General features: G+C 42.3%; 1 protein-coding gene across 1 annotated transcript in view; it reads right to left on the bottom strand.

The window, feature by feature from the left end:
- Positions 1–4,969: 4,969 nt before the first annotated feature.
- LOC128664426 (M-phase inducer phosphatase 1-B-like) overlaps positions 4,970–20,728 on the bottom strand; it is a 510,343-nt gene continuing 494,584 nt past the window's right edge. Inside the window, exon 12 of the mRNA XM_053719257.1 lies at positions 4,970–5,746. Coding sequence (XP_053575232.1) covers positions 5,606–5,746 — 141 coding nt within the window. The 3' untranslated portion in view covers positions 4,970–5,605. The remainder of the gene's footprint in view (positions 5,747–20,728) is intronic.

The raw sequence follows: 20,728 nt of genomic DNA, 5'->3' as shown, positions 1-20,728 counted from the left end.
TTAGTACGCAAAACCACCTTATCTGCATGGAACACCAGATAAGGAGGAGAACACTGCAGAGCAGATAATTCTGAAACTCTTCTAGCAGAAGAAATTGCAACCAAAAACAAAACTTTCCAAGATAATAATTTAATATCAACGGAATGCAAGGGTTCAAACGGAACCCCCTGAAGAACTGAAAGAACTAAATTGAGACTCCAAGGAGGAGTCAAAGGTTTGTAAACAGGCTTGATTCTAACCAGAGCCTGAACAAAGGCTTGAACATCTGGCACAGCTGCCAGCTTTTTGTGAAGTAACACCGACAAGGCGGAAATCTGTCCCTTCAGGGAACTTGCAGATAATCCTTTTTCCAATCCTTCTTGAAGGAAGGATAGAATCCTAGGAATCTTAACCTTGTCCCAAGGGAATCCTTTAGATTCACACCAACAGATATATTTTTTCCAAATCTTGTGGTAAATCTTTCGAGTTACAGGCTTTCTGGCCTGAACAAGAGTATCGATAACAGAATCTGAGAATCCTCGCTTCGATAAAATCAAGCGTTCAATCTCCAAGCAGTCAGCTGGAGTGAAACCAGATTCGGATGTTCGAACGGACCCTGAACAAGAAGGTCTCGTCTCAAAGGTAGCTTCCAAGGTGGAGCCGATGACATATTCACCAGATCTGCATACCAAGTCCTGCGTGGCCACGCAGGAGCTATCAAGATCACCGACGCCCTCTCCTGATTGATCCTGGCTACCAGCCTGGGGATGAGAGGAAACGGCGGGAACACATAAGCTAGTTTGAAGGTCCAAGGTGCTACTAGTGCATCCACTAGAGCCGCCTTGGGATCCCTGGATCTGGACCCGTAGCAAGGAACTTTGAAGTTCTGACGAGAGGCCATTAGATCCATGTCTGGAATGCCCCACAGCTGAGTGACTTGGGCAAAGATTTCCGGATGGAGTTCCCACTCCCCCGGATGCAATGTCTGACGACTCAGAAAATCCGCTTCCCAATTTTCCACTCCTGGGATGTGGATAGCAGACAGGTGGCAGGAGTGAGACTCCGCCCATAGAATGATTTTGGTCACTTCTTCCATCGCTAGGGAACTCCTTGTTCCCCCCTGATGGTTGATGTACGCAACAGTCGTCATGTTGTCTGATTGAAACCGTATGAACTTGGTCCTCGCTAGCTGAGGCCAAGCCTTGAGAGCATTGAATATCGCTCTCAGTTCCAGAATATTTATCGGTAGAAGAGATTCTTCCCGAGACCAAAGACCCTGAGCTTTCAGGGATCCCCAGACCGCGCCCCAGCCCATCAGACTGGCGTCGGTCGTGACAATGACCCACTCTGGTCTGCGGAATGTCATCCCTTGTGACAGGTTGTCCAGGGACAGCCACCAACGGAGTGAGTCTCTGGTCCTCTGATTTACTTGTATCTTTGGAGACAAGTCTGTATAGTCCCCATTCCACTGACTGAGCATGCACAGTTGTAATGGTCTTAGATGAATGCGCGCAAAAGGAACTATGTCCATTGCCGCTACCATCAACCCGATCACTTCCATGCACTGAGCTATGGAAGGAAGAGGAACGGAATGAAGTATCCGACAAGAGTCTAGAAGTTTTGTTTTTCTGGCCTCTGTTAGAAAAATCCTCATTTCTAAGGAGTCTATAATTGTTCCCAAGAAGGGAACCCTTGTTGACGGGGATAGAGAACTCTTTTCCACGTTCACTTTCCAGCCGTGAGATCTGAGAAAGGCCAGGACGATGTCCGTGTGAGCCTTTGCTTGAGGAAGGGACGACGCTTGAATCAGAATGTCGTCCAGGTAAGGTACTACTGCAATGCCCCTTGGTCTTAGCACCGCTAGAAGGGACCCTAGTACCTTTGTGAAAATCCTTGGAGCAGTGGCTAATCCGAAAGGAAGCGCCACGAACTGGTAATGTTTGTCCAGGAATGCAAACCTTAGGAACCGATGATGTTCCTTGTGGATAGGAATATGTAGATACGCATCCTTTAAATCCACCGTGGTCATGAATTGACCTTCCTGGATGGAAGGAAGAATAGTTCGAATGGTTTCCATCTTGAACGATGGAACCTTGAGAAACTTGTTTAAGATCTTGAGATCTAAGATTGGTCTGAACGTTCCCTCTTTTTTGGGAACTATGAACAGATTGGAGTAGAACCCCATCCCTTGTTCTCTTAATGGAACAGGATGAATCACTCCCATTTTTAACAGGTCTTCTACACAATGTAAGAACGCCTGTCTTTTTATGTGGTCTGAAGACAACTGAGACCTGTGGAACCTCCCCCTTGGGGGAAGTCCCTTGAATTCCAGAAGATAACCCTGGGAGACTATTTCTAGCGCCCAAGGATCCAGAACATCTCTTGCCCAAGCCTGAGCGAAGAGAGAGAGTCTGCCCCCCACCAGATCCGGTCCCGGATCGGGGGCCAATATTTCATGCTGTCTTGGTAGCAGTGGCAGGTTTCTTGGCCTGCTTTCCCTTGTTCCAGCCTTGCATTGGTCTCCAAGCTGGCTTGGCTTGAGAAGTATTACCCTCTTGCTTAGAGGACGTAGCACTTTGGGCTGGTCCGTTTTTACGAAAGGGACGAAAATTAGGTCTATTTTTTGCCTTGAAAGGCCGATCCTGAAGAAGGGCGTGGCCCTTACCCCCAGTGATATCAGAGATAATCTCTTTCAAGTCAGGGCCAAACAGCGTTTTCCCCTTGAAAGGAATGTTTAGTAGCTTGTTCTTGGAAGACGCATCAGCCGACCAAGATTTCAACCAAAGCGCTCTGCGCGCCACAATAGCAAACCCAGAATTCTTAGCCGCTAACCTAGCCAATTGCAAAGTGGCGTCTAGGGTGAAAGAATTAGCCAATTTGAGAGCATTGATTCTGTCCATAATCTCCTCATAAGGAGGAGAATCACTATCGAGCGCCTTTATCAGTTCATCAAACCAGAAACATGCGGCTGTAGTGACAGGGACAATGCATGAAATTGGTTGTAGAAGGTAACCCTGCTGAGCAAACATCTTTTTAAGCAAACCTTCTAATTTTTTATCCATAGGATCTTTGAAAGCACAACTATCCTCTATGGGTATAGTGGTGCGTTTGTTTAAAGTAGAAACCGCTCCCTCGACCTTGGGGACTGTCTGCCATAAGTCCTTTCTGGGGTCGACCATAGGAAACAATCTTTTAAATATGGGGGGAGGGACGAAAGGAATACCGGGCCTTTCCCATTCTTTATTAACAATGTCCGCCACCCGCTTGGGTATAGGAAAAGCTTCTGGGAGCCCCGGCACCTCTAGGAACTTGTCCATTTTACATAGTTTCTCTGGGATGACCAACTTTTCACAATCATCCAGAGTGGATAATACCTCCTTAAGCAAAATGCGGAGATGTTCCAACTTAAATTTAAATGCAATCACATCAGGTTCAGCCTGTTGAGAAATGTTCCCTGAATCAGTAATTTCTCCCTCAGACAAAACCTCCCTGGCCCCCTCAGATTGGGTTAGGGGCCCTTCAGAGATATTAATATCAGCGTCGTCATGCTCTTCAGTAACTAAAACAGAGCAGCCACGCTTACGCTGACAAGGGTTCATTTTGGCTAAAATGTTTTTGACAGAATTATCCATTACAGCCGTTAATTGTTGCATAGTAAGGAGTATTGGCGCGCTAGATGTACTAGGGGCCTCCTGAGTGGGCAAGACTCGTGTAGACGAAGGAGGGAATGATGCAGTACCATGCTTACTCCCCTCACTTGAGGAATCATCTTGGGCATCATTGTCATTATCACATAAATCACATTTATTTAAATGAATAGGAATTCTGGCTTCCCCACATTCAGAACACAGTCTATCTGGTAGTTCAGACATGTTAAACAGGCATAAACTTGATAAGAAAGTACAAAAAACGTTTTAAAATAAAACCGTTACTGTCACTTTAAATTTTAAACTGAACACACTTTATTACTGCAATTGCGAAAAAACATGAAGGAATTGTTCAAAATTCACCAAATTTTCACCACAGTGTCTTAAAGCCTTAAAAGTATTGCACACCAAATTTGGAAGCTTTAACCCTTAAAATAACGGAACCGGAGCCGTTTTAAAACTTTAACCCCTTTACAGTCCCTGGTATCTGCTTTGCTGAGACCCAACCAACCCAAAGGGGAATACGATACCAAATGACGCCTTCAGAAAGTCTTTTCTAAGTATCAGAGCTCCTCTCACATGCGACTGCATGCCATGCCTCTCAAAAACAAGTGCGCCACACCGGCGCGAAAATGAGGCTCTGCTTATGCTTTGGGAAAGCCCCTAAGAAATAAGGTGTCTAATACAGTGCCTGCCGATATTATTATATCAAAAAACCCAGATAAAATGATTCCTCAAGGCTAAATATGTGTTAATAATGAATCGATTTAGCCCAGAAAAGTCTACAGTCTTAATAAGCCCTTGTGAAGCCCTTATTTACGATCGTAATAAACATGGCTTACCGGATCCCATAGGGAAAATGACAGCTTCCAGCATTACATCGTCTTGTTAGAATGTGTCATACCTCAAGCAGCAAGAGACTGCACACTGTTCCCCCAACTGAAGTTAATTGCTCTCAACAGTCCTGTGTGGAACAGCCATGGATTTTAGTTACGGTTGCTAAAATCATTTTCCTCATACAAACAGAAATCTTCATCTCTTTTCTGTTTCTGAGTAAATAGTACATACCAGCACTATTTCAAAATAACAAACTCTTGATTGAATAATAAAAACTACAGTTAAACACTAAAAAACTCTAAGCCATCTCCGTGGAGATGTTGCCTGTACAACGGCAAAGAGAATGACTGGGGTAGGCGGAGCCTAGGAGGGATCATGTGACCAGCTTTGCTGGGCTCTTTGCCATTTCCTGTTGGGGAAGAGAATATCCCACAAGTAAGGATGACGCCGTGGACCGGACACACCTATGTTGGAGAAATAGAAAATGTTCTTACAATAGCGCCATGTATATATGTCAAAGAAATGGGGAAATATGGACCAAGACTATTAACACCACAATATACTCATTCACATAGCAGGGATGACTATATAAAACAGATATTATCTTAATGCTTTATACATTAAATACATGCAAAAGAAAAAAACAACAACAAAAAAAAGAATACACTGAGGTTTTAAACATCCCCCACCAAGATTTTTTTTTTACCCCAGCTATTGTCAGATACCTTGGTCATTATAATTGACCCAATTTAATTAAAATCAGAAATTCTTCAAAACACTCATCCAAAGAGATACAGCGCCATCTAGTGGTCTACCTCTCATTTCACTTCTGATACATAATGATTACTCTGGTGTACATGCAATTTGACTACAAACTTCTAATATAATGAAATCTTTGCTGCATATATGCAATTCACACTACTAAAACTACACCATATTAGCATATTGTATTTTAAGGTGCATATATGAAAAGGAGTTCACAGTGACAGTGGTGCTTAGAAAGTAAACATAGGACTGAACAATGTAGTGCCATTGGTCCAAACTGTTGTAATTATTAGAACATTCTATGTATTTAAAAAAAAATTGGTCCTTTTAGTCTTAATGTATCACTTTAGCCGTGAATAAGCTTAGCAGCCACTTCATTACAGTTTCATCAGCCTGGAAATCTGATCCATTCTCTTCCGTTCCCCAACCCAAGATTTGCACTTTGTTCGACATTTTAGTAACTCTTCACGGAAATCTTGGTGATGCATAGGGCAGTAGCCCTGAGGCTCACACAGCTCCTGCAAAAGAACAGACAATGGGTAATGGTAGGCTGTCTAAATATTTACATTATATGTGTGGGTATATATGTGTTTGTGCTTACCTGATAAATACATTTCTTTCATGGATGGTGAGAGTCCACTATCGATTACTCCTGGGAATTACTTCTCTATTACTAGGAGGCAAAGATTCCCAAACTTAAAGAGCTCTATATAACCCCTTCCACCTCATACATACCCCAGTCTAACGAATAGTCAAGCAAAGTGAGGTAAGAAAAAGGAGAGAAAAAAAAAAAAAAAAAAAAAAAAAAAGATGTGCTTAAAAAAAAGAAACCCTAGAAACATAGGGTGGAAAAATAAAATGTATGCTTACCCGATACATTTCTTTCTTTCCTGACATGGAGAGTCCACGACTGTATTCCAATTACTAGTGGGATATTCCTTCCTTGGCCAGCAGGAGGAGGCAGAGAGCACACCAGCAAAGCTGTTAAAGGGCCACTGTAAGTAAATATTTTCTATGCCTGTTACCAACTAACTACCCCAAATACGCTTTTTATCAATAGCATTTCATTAACATATCTCTACCGTATATCAGAAATCTTGCCTGCAAATTTAATTGTTTTCCAAACCCACTCCATGGGTATCCTTTGCTCTGTACCAATCCGTTTACAATACCTAGGTTTCAAAATGGCGCTTTAAACACAAAGTTATTGGTTTAAGTATTTTGAACATGCAGTGCTGAAAATAGTGGGCAGGATAACGTGACATCATCGGCGAATAAAAGATATAACTTTTAGAACGTTATGAAACTTTGTTTTGGAGAAAATATAGGTCAGTAGGTTTTAATTAATGTTTATTAACTTTAATATGTTAGTTGTTTAGCTTAAAAATTATAACAGAAAGTAATCCTTTAAGTGTCACTTACCTTACCCATAACCCCCAGTCATTCAGTCAAAGGGAAATGGAAAAAGATGATAACAAAAAGGTGTAGAGGTGCCTGAGGTTTAACAAAAAATACTAATCTTAAGGGTGGGGTCATGGACTCTCTCCATGTCTGGAAAGAAATACATTTATCAGGTAAGCATAAAAGTATATTTTCTTTCCTAAGACATGGAGAGTCCACAACATCATTACTAGTGGGAACCAATACCCAAGCAAGAGGACATGGAATGAACAGGGAGGGAGAGCAAGACAGGCAGACCTAAACAGAAGGCACCACCGCTTGAAGAACCTTTCTCCCAAAAGAGGCCTCAGCCGTGGCAAAAGTATCAAATTTGGAAAATTTGGAAAAATTATGCAGAGAGGACCATGTTGCCGCCTTGCAAATCTGTTCCACAGAAGCTTCATTTTTGAAAGCCCAAGAAGAGGAGACAGCCCTAGTGGAGTGAGCCGTAATTCTCTCAGGAGTCTGCTGTCCAGCAGTCTCATAAGCAAAACAAATCATAGTTCTCAACCAGAGGGAAAGGGAAGTAGAAGAGGCCTTCTGACCCTTACGCTTTCCTGAGAAACAAACTGGGCAGAAGACAGACGAAAATCTTTAGTAGCCTGTAGGTAAAATTTTAGAGCATGCACATCCAAGTTATGCAAAAGACGTTCCTTATGAGAAGAAGGATTAGGCCAAAAAGAAGGAAGAACAATTTCTTGATTAATGTTTCGATCCAAAACCACTTTGGGGAGAAACCCCAATATAGTACAGAGGACCGACTTACCTGCATGAAAAATAATGTGAGGCAAATCCCACTGCAGAGCCGAGAGTTTAGAAAAACATGCGGGCAGAGGAAATAGCAATAAGAAACAAAACTTTCCAAGATAACAACTTAATATCTACAAAATGCATTGGCTCAAATGGAGCCTGCTGCAAAACTCTAAGAACTAGGCTAAGGCTCCAAGGAAGAGCAACAGGTTTAAACACAGGCCTGATTCTGACCAAGGCCTGACAAAAAGATTGAACATCTGGCACATCCACCAGACGTTTGTGTAAAAGGACAGTGCAGAAATCTGACCCTTCAGAGAACTGACTGACAAACCCTTCTCCAGACTTTCCTGGAGAAAAATTATAGGAATCCTGACCCTGCTCCAAGAGAAGCCCTTCGATTCACAGCAATAAAAGTTATTTGCGCCATACCTTATGGTAAATCTTGCGAGTAACCAGCTTGCGAGCTTGAATCATGGTATCAATAACTGACTCAGAAAATCCATGCTTAGCCAAAACTAAGCGTTTAATCTCCAAGCAGTCAGCTTCAGAGAAACTAGGTTTAGATGGAGGAAAGGACCCTGAGCAAGACGGTCCTTCCTCAGAGGTAACCTCCAAAGTGGAAGAGAAGACATCCTCAACAGGTCTGCAAACCAGATCCTGTGAGGCCATGCAGGAGCTATCAGAATAACAGATGCTTTCTCCTGTTTGATACGAGCAATGACTCGTGGAAGGAGAGCAAACGGGGGAAACAGGTATGCTAGAATGAAATCCCAAGGAACCGTCAGAGCATCTATCAGGGCGACCTGAGGATCTCTTGACCTTGAAGCGTAACTTGGAAGCTTGGCATTCTGATGAGACGCCATCAGATCCAACTCTGGCACCCCCCACTTGAGGGTTAACCTAGAGAACACCTCCGGATGGAGAGCCCACTCCCAGGGATGAAAGGTATGTCTGCTCAGAAAATCCACCTCCTAGTTGTCCACTCCTGGAATGTGGGTGGCAGATAGAAGACAATCGTGAGCTTCCGCCCAATGAGCCACTTAATTCATGGCCAAGGAACTTTGAGTTCCTCCCTGGTGGTTGATGCAAGCCACTGAGGTGATGTTGTCCGACTGGAACTTGATAAACCAGGCTAAGGACAACTGAGGCCAAGTCATCACAGCATTAAAGATAGCTATCAACTCCAAGATTTTTATGGGGAGAGAAGACTCCTCCCGAGTCCATAGGGCCTGAGCCTTTGAGTCCCAGACATTGAGCATGCATAATTGTATAGCTCTCAAATGGAATCGAGCAAAGGGAATGATGTCAATAGAAGAGACCATTAGACCAATTACCTCCATGCATTGAGCCACTGATGGCTGAACAGTAGACTGGAGAGAGGCAAGAGGAGAGAAGTTTGGATTTTCTGACCTCCGTCAGAAAAATCTTCATAGATAGGGAATCTATGATGGTCCCTAAGAAACACACCCTTGTAGTTGGAACAAGGGAACTCTTTTCCAGATTCAGTTTCCATCCGTTAGAACGTAGAAAAGACAACAAGATCTCTCTATAAGAGTTTGCTAGCTGAAAAGATGGCACCTGAACCAATATGTCATCCAGGTAAGACGCCACCGCAATTCCCTGAGACCTGACAACTGCCAAGAGACCCCTCAGAACCTTTGTGAAAATTCTGTGAGCTGTGGCAAGGCCAAACGGAAGAGCAACAAATTGAAAGTGCTTGTCTATAAAAGTGAATCTCAGGAACTGGTGATGATCCCTGTGGATGGAAACATGAAGATACGGGTCCTTCAGGTCTATGGTTGTCATGAACTGACCCTCTTGGACCAAAGTAAGAATGGAACAAATGGTTTCCATTTTGAAGGACGGTACCCTGAGAAATTTGTTGACACTTTAGGTCTAAAATGGGATGAAAAGGTCCCTCGTTTTTGGGAACCACGAACAGATTTAAATAGAATTCTAGATCACAATCACACCCAGGGAGGAAAGGTCCTGAACGCAGCTTAAGAATGCCTCTCTTTTTACCTGATCCGCAAATAATCTTGAGAGGAGGAATCTGCCCCTGGGAGGTCGAGTTTTGAATTCTATTTTGTAACCCTGAGATACTATGTCCTCAGCCCAAGAGTCTGGGACGTTGCGTATCCAAGCTTGTCGAAACAGGGAAAGTCTGTCGCCCCCCGTGATCCAATCCCGGACCGGGGGCAGACCCTTTTTTGCTGACTTAGTCTCAGATGAAGGCTTCTTTGATTGCTTTCCCTTACTTCATGTCTGATTGGGTCTCCAAGAAGACTAGGACTGCTCCGGCTTGGAGGAGGGAAGGAAGACATTTGAACTTTAAAGTAACGAAAGGAGCGAAAAACAGAATTTATGCTTACCTGATAAATTACTTTCTCCAACGGTGTGTCCGGTCCACGGCGTCAACCATAACTTGTGGGAATATCTCTTCCCCAACAGGAAATGGCAAAGAGTACAGCAAAAGCTGTCCATATAGTCCCTCCTAGGCTCCGCCCACCCCAGTCATTCGACCGACGGACAGGAGAAAAAACAGGAGAAACTATAGGGTGCCGTGGTGACTGTAGTTAAAGAAATAAATTTATCAAACCTGATTAAAAAACCAGGGCGGGCCGTGGACCGGACACACCGTTGGAGAAAGTAATTTATAAGGTAAGCATAAATTCTGTTTTCTCCAACATTGGTGTGTCCGGTCCACGGCGTCATCCATAACTTGTGGGAACCAATACCAAAGCTTTAGGACACGGATGAAGGGAGGGAGCCAATCAGGTTACCTAAACGGAAGGCACCACGGCTTGCAAAACCTTTCTCCCAAAGATAGCCTCCGAAGAAGCAAAAGTATCAAATTTGTAGAATTTGGCAAAAGTGTGCAGGGAAGACCAAGTCGCTGCCTTACATATCTGATCAACAGAAGCCTCGTTCTTGAAGGCCCATGTGGAAGCCACAGCCCTAGTAGAGTGAGCTGTGACTCTTTCAGGAGGCTGCCGTCCGGCAGTCTCATAAGCCAATCGGATGATGCTTTTCAGCCAAAAGGAAAGAGAGGTAGCAGTAGCTTTTTGACCTCTCCTTTTACCAGAATAGACAACAAACAGAGAAGATGTTTGTCTGAAATCCTTTGTTGCTTCTAGATAAAACTTTAAAGCACGGACTACATCTAAATTGTGTAACAAACGTTCCTTCTTTGAAACTAGATTCGGACACAAAGAAGGCACAACTATTTCCTGGTTAATATTCTTGTTGGAAACAACTTTTGGAAGAAAACCAGGTTTTGTACGCAAAACGACCTTATCTGAATGGAACACCAGATAGGGCGGAGTACACTGCAGAGCAGATAACTCAGAAACTCTTCTAGCAGAAGAAATAGCAACTAAAAACAAAACTTTGCAAGATAACAACTTAATATCTATGGAATGTAAAGGTTCAAACGGAACCCCTTGGAGAACTGAAAGAACTAAATTTAAACTCCAGGGTGGAGTCAACGGCCTGTAAACAGGCTTGATCCTGACCAAAGCCTGAACAAAGGCTTGAACATCTGGCACAGCTGCCAGTTGTTTGCGTAACAAGACAGATAAAGCAGAAATCTGTCCCTTTAGAGAACTCGCTGATAATCCCTTATCCAAACCCTCTTGTAGGAAGGAAAGGATCCTAGGAATTTTAATCTTACTCCATGAGAATCCCTTGGATTCACACCAACAGATATATCTTTTCCATATTTTATGGTAAATCTTTCTAGTTACAGGTTTTCTGGCTTGTACCAGAGTATCTATCACAGAATCCGAAAACCCACTCCCCCGGATGGAATGTCTGACGACTCAGATAATCCGCCTCCCAGTTTTCCACTCCTGGGATGTGGATCGCAGATAGGTGGCAGGAGTGATCCTCCGCCCATTTTATGATCTTGGTCACTTCTCTCATCGCCAGGGAACTCCTTGTTCCCCCCTGATGGTTAATGTAAGCAACTGTCGTCATGTTGTCTGATTGGAATCTTATGAATCTGGCCTTTGCTAGCTGAGGCCAAGCTTTGAGAGTATTGAATATCACTCTCAGTTCCAGAATGTTTATCGGGAGAAGAGATTCTTCCCGAGACCATAGACCCTGAGCCTTCAGGGAGTCCCAGACCGCGCCCCAGCCCACTAGACTGGCGTCCGTCGTGACGATGACCCACTCTGGTCTGCGGAAGCTCATTCCCTGGGACAGATGATCCTGGGTTAGCCACCAACATAGTGAGTCTCTGGTCTTCTGATCTACTTGGATCACTGGAGACAAGTCTGTATAGTCCCCATTCCACTGTTTCAGCATGCACAGTTGTAATGGTCTTAGATGAATTCGTGCAAAAGGAACTATGTCCATTGCTGCAACCATCAATCCTACTACTTCCATGCACTGAGCTATGGAAGGTCGTGGAACAGAGTGAAGAACTTGACAAGCGTTTAGAAGCTTTGACTTTCTGACATCTGTCAGGAAAATCTTCATTTCTAACAAATCTATTATTGTCCCCAAGAAGGGGACTCTTGTCGACGGAGACAGGGAACTTTTTTCTATGTTCACCTTCCAGCCGTGATCTGAGAAAGGCCAGAACGATGTCTGTGTGAGCCTTTGCCTTTGAAAGAGACGACGCTTGTATCAGAATGTCGTCCAAGTAAGGTGCCACTGCAATGCCCCTTGGTCTTAGAACCGCTAGAAGGGCCCCGAGTACCTTTGTGAAAATCCTTGGAGCAGTGGCTAGCCCGAATGGGAGAGCCACAAACTGGTAATGTTTGTCCAGAAAGGCGAACCTTAGGAACTGGTGATGATCTTTGTGGATAGGAATATATAGATACGCATCCTTTAAATCCACGGTAGTCAAAAATTGACCCTCCTGGATAGAGGGTAAAATCGTTCGGATAGTTTCCATTTTGAACGATGGTACTTTGAGAAATTTGTTTAGAATCTTTAAATCTAGAATTGGTCTGAAGGTTCCCTCTTTTTTTGGGAACTACAAACAGATTTGAGTAAAAACCCAGTCCTTGTTCCACAATTGGAACTGGGTGTATCACTCCCATTTTTAACAGGTCTTCTACACAATGTAAGAATGCCTGTCTCTTTATTTGGTTTAAAGATAAGTGAGACATGTGGAACCTTCCCCTTGGGTGTAGTTCCTTGAATTCCAGAAGATAACCCTGAGAAACTATTTCTAGTGCCCAGGGATCCTGAACATCTCTTGCCCAAGCCTGAGCGAAGAGAGAGAGTCTGCCCCCTACTAGATCCGGTCCCGGATCGGGGGCTGCTCCTTCATGCTGTTTTGGTAGCAGCAGCAGGCTTCTTGGCCTGTTTACCCTTGTTCCAGCCTTGCATCGGTTTCCAAGCTAGTTTGGTCAGCGAAGCATTACCCTCTTGTCTAGAGGCTGCAGAGTTGGAGGCCGGTCCGTTCCTGAAATTGCGAAAGGAACGAAAATTAGACTTATTCTTGGCCTTGAAAGGCCTATCTTGTGGGAGGGCATGGCCCTTACCCCCAGTGATGTCTGAGATAATCTCTTTCAACTCTGGTCCAAAAAGGGTTTTACCCTTGAAGGGGATATTAAGCAATTTTGTCTTGGAAGATACATCCGCTGACCAAGACTTTAGCCAGAGCGCTGTGCGCGCCACAATTGCAAACCCAGAATTTTTCGCCGCTAATCTAGCTAACTGCAAAGTGGCATCTAAAATAAAGGAATTAGCTAACTTAAGTGTGTGTATTCTGTCCATAACCTCCTCATACGGAGTCTCTCTATTGAGCGACTTTTCTAGTTCCTCGAACCAGAACCACGCTGCTGTAGTGACAGGAACAATGCACGAAATAGGTTGTAGGAGGTAACCTTGCTGAACAAAAATCTTTTTAAGCAAACCCTCCAATTTTTTATCCATAGGATCTTTGAAAGCACAATTATCCTCGATAGGAATAGTAGTGCGCTTGTTTAGTGTAGAAACTGCCCCCTCGACCTTAGGGACTGTCTGCCATAAGTCCTTTCTGGGGTTGACCATAGGAAATAATTTCTTAAATATAGGAAGGGGAACAAAAAGGTATGCCGGGCTTCTCCCACTCCTTGTTCACTATGTCCGCCACCCGCTTGGGTATAGGAAAAGCGTCGGGGGTACCGGAACCTCTAGGAACTTGTCCATCTTACACAATTTTTCTGGAATGACCAGGTTGTCACAATCATCCAGAGTAGATAACACCTCCTTAAGCAGTGCGCGGAGGTGCTCTAACTTAAATGTCACAACATCAGGTTCTGCCTGTTGAGAAATTCTACCTGAATCTGAAATTTCCCCATCTGACAAAACCTCCCTCATGGCCCCTTCAGAATGGTGTGAGGGTATGACAGAACAATTATCATCAGCGCCCTCCTGCTCTACAGTGTTTAAAACAGAGCAATCGCGCTTTCTCTGAAATGCAGGCATTTTGGATAAAAAATTAGCTATGGAGTTATCCATTACTGTCGCCAATTGTTGCATAGTAACAAGCATTGGCGCGCTAGAAGTACTAGGCGTCTCCTGCGTGGGCAAAACTGGTGTAGACACAGAGTGAGATGAAGTAGAACCATCTTTACTATCTTCATCTGATGAACCATCTTGGGCAACCTTACTATCTGTGGCAGTACTGTCCTTACTTTGTTTGGACGCTATGGCACAATTATCACACAATTTGGAAGGGGGAGACACATTGGCTTCCATACATACAGAACATAGCTTATCTGAAGGTACAGACATGTTAAACAGGCTTAAACTTGTCAATAAAGTACAAAAAAACGTTTTAATTAAAACCGTTACTGTCTCTTTAAATTTTAAACAGGGCACACTTTATTACTGAATATGTGAAAAACAATGAAGGAATTGTTCAAATTTTACCAAATTTTCACCACAGTGTCTTAAAGCATTCAAAGCATTGCACCCAAATTTTCAGAGCTTTAACCCTTAAAATGAAGAAACCGGGGCCGGTTACAGATTTAACCCCTCTACAGTCCCAGCTACAGCCTTTGCTGCGACTTTACCAAACCCAGGGGGGAATACGATACCAAATGAAGCCTTCTAGGAACCTTTTCAACTACTTTCAGATCCACACACATGCAGCTGCATGTCCTGCTCTCAAAAGTAACTGCGCAGTAATGGCGCGAAAATGAGGCTCAGCCTACTACAGTGAAGGCCCTTCCTGACTGAAAAGGTGTCTAAACCAGTGCCTGACGTTAAAAAACGTTCCCCAAAGTTTATAAGTGTGAAATTCAACCTCATCTGTATAAAATGCCCAAATAAAGCAATCCATCTTGCCCATAAAAGTGTCTACCAGTTTTATAGCCCATATTAAGCCCTTTATTCTGTTTGAGACTAAGAAAATGGCTTACCGGTCCCCATGAGGGGAAATGACAGCCTTCCAGCATTACACAGTCTTGTTAGAAATATGGCTAGTCATACCTTAAGCAGAAGAGTCTGCTAACTGTTTCCCCCAACTGAAGTTATTTCATCTCAACAGTCCTATGTGGAAACGGCAAACGATTTTAGTTACTGCTGCTAAAATCATATTCCTCTCACAAACAGAACTCTTCATCTTTTTCTGTTTCAGAGTAAATAGTACATACCAGCACTATTTTAAAATAACAAACTCTTGATAGTAGAACAAAAACTACAACTAAACACCACATACTCTTAACCATCTCCGTGGAGATGTTGCCTGTGCAACGGCAAAGAGAATGACTGGGGTGGGCGGAGCCTAGGAGGGACTATATGGACAGCTTTTGCTGTACTCTTTGCCATTTCCTGTTGGGGAAGAGATATTCCCACAAGTTATGGATGACACCGTGGACCGGACACACCAATGTTGGAGAAATTAGAACTTTGACATCCCTTAGGTCTATTCTTCTTGTCTCGTGGTAGAAAGGACCCCTTTCCAACCGTAATTTCAAAAATGATCTCTGCCAGACCAGGACCAAACAGGTCTTACCCTTATATGGTAGCGACAGGAGCTTGGACTTGGAGCTAACATCAGTTTACCAAGATTTTAGCCATAGAGCCCTGTGGGCTAGGACAGTGAAGCCAGACATCTTGGCTCCCAGTCTAATGACTTGCATGTTAGCATCAGAGATAAAGGAATTGGCCAGTTTGAGAGCCTTAAAGGGACACTCAGGTTAAATTAAATGTTCATGATTCATTTATAGCATGTAATTTTAAACAACTTTCCAATTTACTTCCATTAAAAAAAAAGGTGCAGTCTTTTATATTTACAATTTTTGAGTCACCAGATCCTACTGAGCATGTGCAAGAATTCACAGACTATACGTATATGCATTTGTGATTGGCTGATTGCTATCACATGGTACAAGGGGAGTGGAAATATACATAACTTTGAAATTTGTTCTAAAAAAAATCTACTACTCATTTGAAGTTCAAACTAAGTGCTATTGCATTGTCTTGTTACCTTGCATTTGTTGATTATGCAAATCTAATGTGTTGACTGGTCCTTTAATCATATCTTGGATCTCCTCTAACAGTCTCCTCAAAAATCAATTCGGACAAAGCATCACACCAATAAGATGCTGCTCTTTTTACTGTGGCAATACAAACTGCAGGTTGCCATTGTAGACCCTGATGAACATACATGTTCTTTAAATAAGCCTCCAGCTTTTTGTCCATAGGATCCTTAAAAGAACAACTATCCCCATCTACCTTAGGCACAGTGCGCCATGAGTCCCGAATGGAATCAGCAACAAGAAACATCTTGTTAAAGACAGGAGATGGGAAAAAGGGAATCCCTGGCTTGTCCCTTTCCTGTGCAATGATCTCTGACATGGTCTGGAACAGGAAACATTTCCACAGAGGAAGGAACATCATAATATTGGTTAAGCTTACTAGATTTCTTAGGATTGACAGCGACAGAAGAATTGGAGTAGTACAAAGTAGCCAGTACCTCCTTTAGAAGTAAACAAAGGTGTTCAAGCTTAAATCTGAAGTTATATAACAAAATATGAGAGGGCGCTATGTATTCCTATATCTAATAAAATTGCATAAATCAAATTATATGATAATAAACATGTGAGATATATAATCAATAACATATAAATCAAACCATATAATCCGGTGGTAATGGGTAAAGAAAGTCCCAACAAGAGTCCCAATTGAGATATTGGACTGGTAGCTGTTTGAAAAATCCAAACGATCCAAATCTGCATATGGAACAGATAAATATGGCTGCTCTCCTCCTCACAGACGTATCTGATTGCAACTATAGAAGAAACAGAAGACAGATGGGCGCCTCATGTGTGTATCAGCATATCAAAGGAAGAATGGAACAAAAACGCTCCAAATGGATCAAGTGGGTCAGTACACACATGCATCATCTTCCCTATATCTGGAGAGGGTTAGCTGGTACACCCCAAGTTACCAGCACATAGGTGTACTTGTGCTAAATGTGAGTATCCATTTGGCGTGTTTAATTGTTCCATTCTTCCTTTGATATGCTGATACACACATGAGGCGCCTCTCTGTCTTCTGTTTCTTTTAAATCTGAAGTTTACTTCTTCACAATCAGTCAAAGGATTTATACTGTCAGAATCTGAGATTTCACCCTCAGAAGCTACTGAGGTATTCTCCTCATCAGACTTAAGGGGGAGGCCAACCTTCACAGCAGCAGATGGAACAGACACCTTATCAGAAATATGCTTTGATTTCCTCTTGCGCTTCTCTATCATGGGAAAAGCAGATAAAGCTGCAGATACAGCAGAAGATATCTGTGCAGAAAAATCTATGGGCAAATACACTCCTCCAGGAGTTTGAGAGGAACTGCAGGGCACTGTATGTGATGCCATTAAGGCTTGGGACGTTGGAGCAGAAAGCGGTGGCATATCCTGAACAACATTATTCTGAGAGACTATAGGCTCAGAAGGGACTAATTTATCCTTAGATTTTAATGTCCTATCTAAATAAGAGGAGCAAAATTGCATAGGCAAAACAATTTGGGACTCTAAGCACAATAAACATTTATCAAAATAATCAGACCCCTGTTCAGAGTCCATAGTAAAATTAAATTGCTAAAATTGAGTAATAAAAATAATTTGTCACTTTAAATTAGTGCAAAACCCCCCGCTAATACCTCAATAAGGAAAAAATACACAATTTGCACCTCTACACCTCAGACAGACTGAGTCGCCCTACCTGAACCTGCAAAATTAATCCCCAAGCACGGAAATCTTCTGTAGATTAAGCAAACAAACGCCACAGCAGAGAGCTCACTTAGGAAAGACGCAGCTCCACTCCGACTTGCAAGCGGAAAGTCACGTTAGCGTCTGTAAAAAGAACTGCGCAACAATATAAAAGCCTGCGTTTCTGCCTTTAATGATAAAAACATAAAATAACCGTTTAAATAAATTTGATGCCATCTGTATACTTATGGATGGACACAGATCCTCAATATTTTATCCTTGATAACATATAGCTGCTTTATCTGGCGATGTTATCCTCTGGTAGAGGTGTTGTTCAACTGTGTCATATTTTTAGCTGTATTGTGTGTGTTCTTAATCAATAGATCCTCATATGAATTCAATGGTGACATTCACATTTTCACTAATACTCTATTACGTGCCTTATCCTTTTAGTTATGCTTATTGTAAGCTGGCCATATTTTTATGTTTAAATGTATAGATTATAGGTGTTTAAAGGTGATTAATGAGATGCAGTTTTCACTGTGGGCAGGTTGCCTGTGAAGACTAAGTGTATATGCGCACATAATAAAATATGCCTGAATTGACTTCATGTATGTAAAGATTATTATTGAGTGATGAAATCCGTCTGTCTTGAGAGTAGACTATTACCCTCTTATACTCTCTTTATTTCAGTAGATGTATGCAATTTAAAAGGGTCTGCACCATTCAAGTTACACTAAATTGATATATTGTCCATTTTTTCTTTCCCCATAATTTATATACTATATATATCTATCCATTTATCCATCTAACAGTGTTCATAAACATAGCTATAGAGTCTAATCAAAAAATAAAAAAATAAAATGAATGCTTACCTGATAAATTTCTCTCTTTCCGGATATGGTGAGTCCACGGAATCATCAATTACTGTTGGGAAAATCACTCTTGGCCAGCAGGAGGTGGCAAAGAGCACCACTGCAAAGCTGTTAAGTATCACTCCCCTTCCCACAATCCCCAGTCATTCGCCTGAAGGAAAAAGGAGAAACAAAGTAACACAAGATGTAGAAGTGCCTTAGGTTTAGTAAAAAAAAAAAAACTGTCTTAAAATAAAGGGTGGGGCCGTGGACTCACCATATCTGGAAATAAATAAATTTATCAGGTAAGCATACATTTTGTTTTCTTTCCTGAGATATGGTGAGTACTGTTGGAAATCAATACTCAAGCCAGAGGACACAGATGATAAGGGAGGGACAAGACAGGTCGCCTAAACAGAAGGCACCACCGCTTCAAGAACCTTTCTCCCAAAAGAAGCCTCAGCCGAGGCAAAAGTATCAAATAGGACCAAGTTGCAGCCTTGTAAATCTGTTAGACAGAAGCCTCATCTTTGAAAGCCCAAGAAGAAGAAACAGCGCTGGTAGAATGAGCAGTGATTCTCTCAGGAGGTTGCTGGCCCGCAGTCTCATACGCCAAACGAATAATACTTCAACTAGAGAGAAAGAGAAGTAACAGTAGCTTTCTGACCTCTGTGTTTTCCAGAAAAGCAAACAAACAATGCAGAAGACTGCCGAAAGTCTTTAGTTGCATGCAAATAGAATTTAAGAGCCCACACAACATCTAGGTTGTGCAACAAACGTTCCTTATGAGAAGAAGGATTAGGACAGAGAGAAGGAACAACAATTTCCCGATTAATATTTCTTTTTTTTTTTTTTTTTTTTTTTTTTAGTTTTATAAATCTTTATTAACACAAAAAATATGAATATGACAGACTTGGCTCTGGTTACAATGTGAGCCCGCTACTGTTCGTACAGCAGCAAAAATTAACATATTATTGTATGTTTGCCAAGATAAATTCCAAGTCTATTACAAAACAGTGTCAATAAGAACAAAAATTAGTTTTCTTCAAGTTGTTGGTGTAATAGTGCACACCTAAAGATGTGAAAAAATAGATGTATAAGTCAGTTTAAAAGAGAGATGGAGGGAAGGGGAATTGGAAGAAGGAGAGAGAAAGAGAAAAGAGAGAAAGAAAAAAAAAAAAAAAAAAAAAGGGGGGATAGAAGGGGAAGGAAGGGGAGCAGTAGGAGGGTAGGTGGTAAGTGGTAGATTTCACTAATAGACCACATATTCTATGCCTGTATGTTTAGGTGTTCATGGACTTCCAAAGTTCCAGCATGTATTCATGTATTTCTATTCTATCCTCTCTCCAGTACCTGTAACGTTCCAGCTGTAGATTCCTGCTAACCCAAGTCGACCAATCTGAAATAGAGGGGACGTTTGTGGTTTTCCAATTTTTTGGAATTAGGGCCTTGGCGCTATTGAGCAGTATATATAAGAGTTGCCTCTTGGGTTTTTCAGCAATTTTGGGGAGGTTATGGAATAATAAAGTGTTGGGGCTCCTGTTTAGTTTGATCTGTAAAGTATTATCTATCTTATCTAGAATATTCCTCCAAAAAGCCTCTACTAATGGGCAGCTCCACCATATGTGCGAAAGGGTCCCCTGTTCCCCACAACCTCTCCAGCACTTCCCATCAGTTTGTCTGTAGATCTTTTGTAGCCTAGCGGGGGTGAGGTACCACCGCGACAGGTACTTGTAGTTGGACTCGATTGTTTTAGCAGACACTGAGGCCTTTGTGTGAGTGATAAAGATTTTTTTCCATTCATTGTCCGTGGGGCACGAGCACAGCTCTTTGCCCCAATGACCTGCAAAAGTTGGTAGGGGGGACCTTTCAGGTGACATTAATGTTCGGTACATTATGGTGATCAAGTGTCCCGGGTTATCAGGGAGTAAGCTAAGTATTTCTAGCATCGTCAATTGCCTAGTTAAGAGTTTTGCCTGTTTGTATGTCCCCAGGAAATGGCGGAGTTGCATATAAAAATACCAGGATATATCTAGGCCCGAGTCATTTAGTTCCTCCCAACTCTTAAGTTTGTGGTTTGTGAGAAGTCTGTGAAACATTGTCATGTCCAGTCGCGTCCCATTCAGTTGGGGTTCCCGATTAATATTTCTATCCAAAACAACCTTATGAAGAAAACCAAACTTGGTACAAAGAACTGCCTTATCTGCATGAAATATGAGATAAGGTGAATCGCAACTGCAAAGCTGAGAGTTCTGAAACTCTCTGAGCAGAAGAGATAGCAGTAAGAAACAAAACCTTC

Source organism: Bombina bombina, chromosome 6 (genome assembly GCF_027579735.1).
Source record: "Bombina bombina isolate aBomBom1 chromosome 6, aBomBom1.pri, whole genome shotgun sequence".
NCBI classification, from domain to species: domain Eukaryota; kingdom Metazoa; phylum Chordata; class Amphibia; order Anura; family Bombinatoridae; genus Bombina; species Bombina bombina.
The sequence above is the reverse complement of the archived record's forward strand: the minus strand, read 5'-3'. Positions and strand labels throughout refer to the sequence as shown.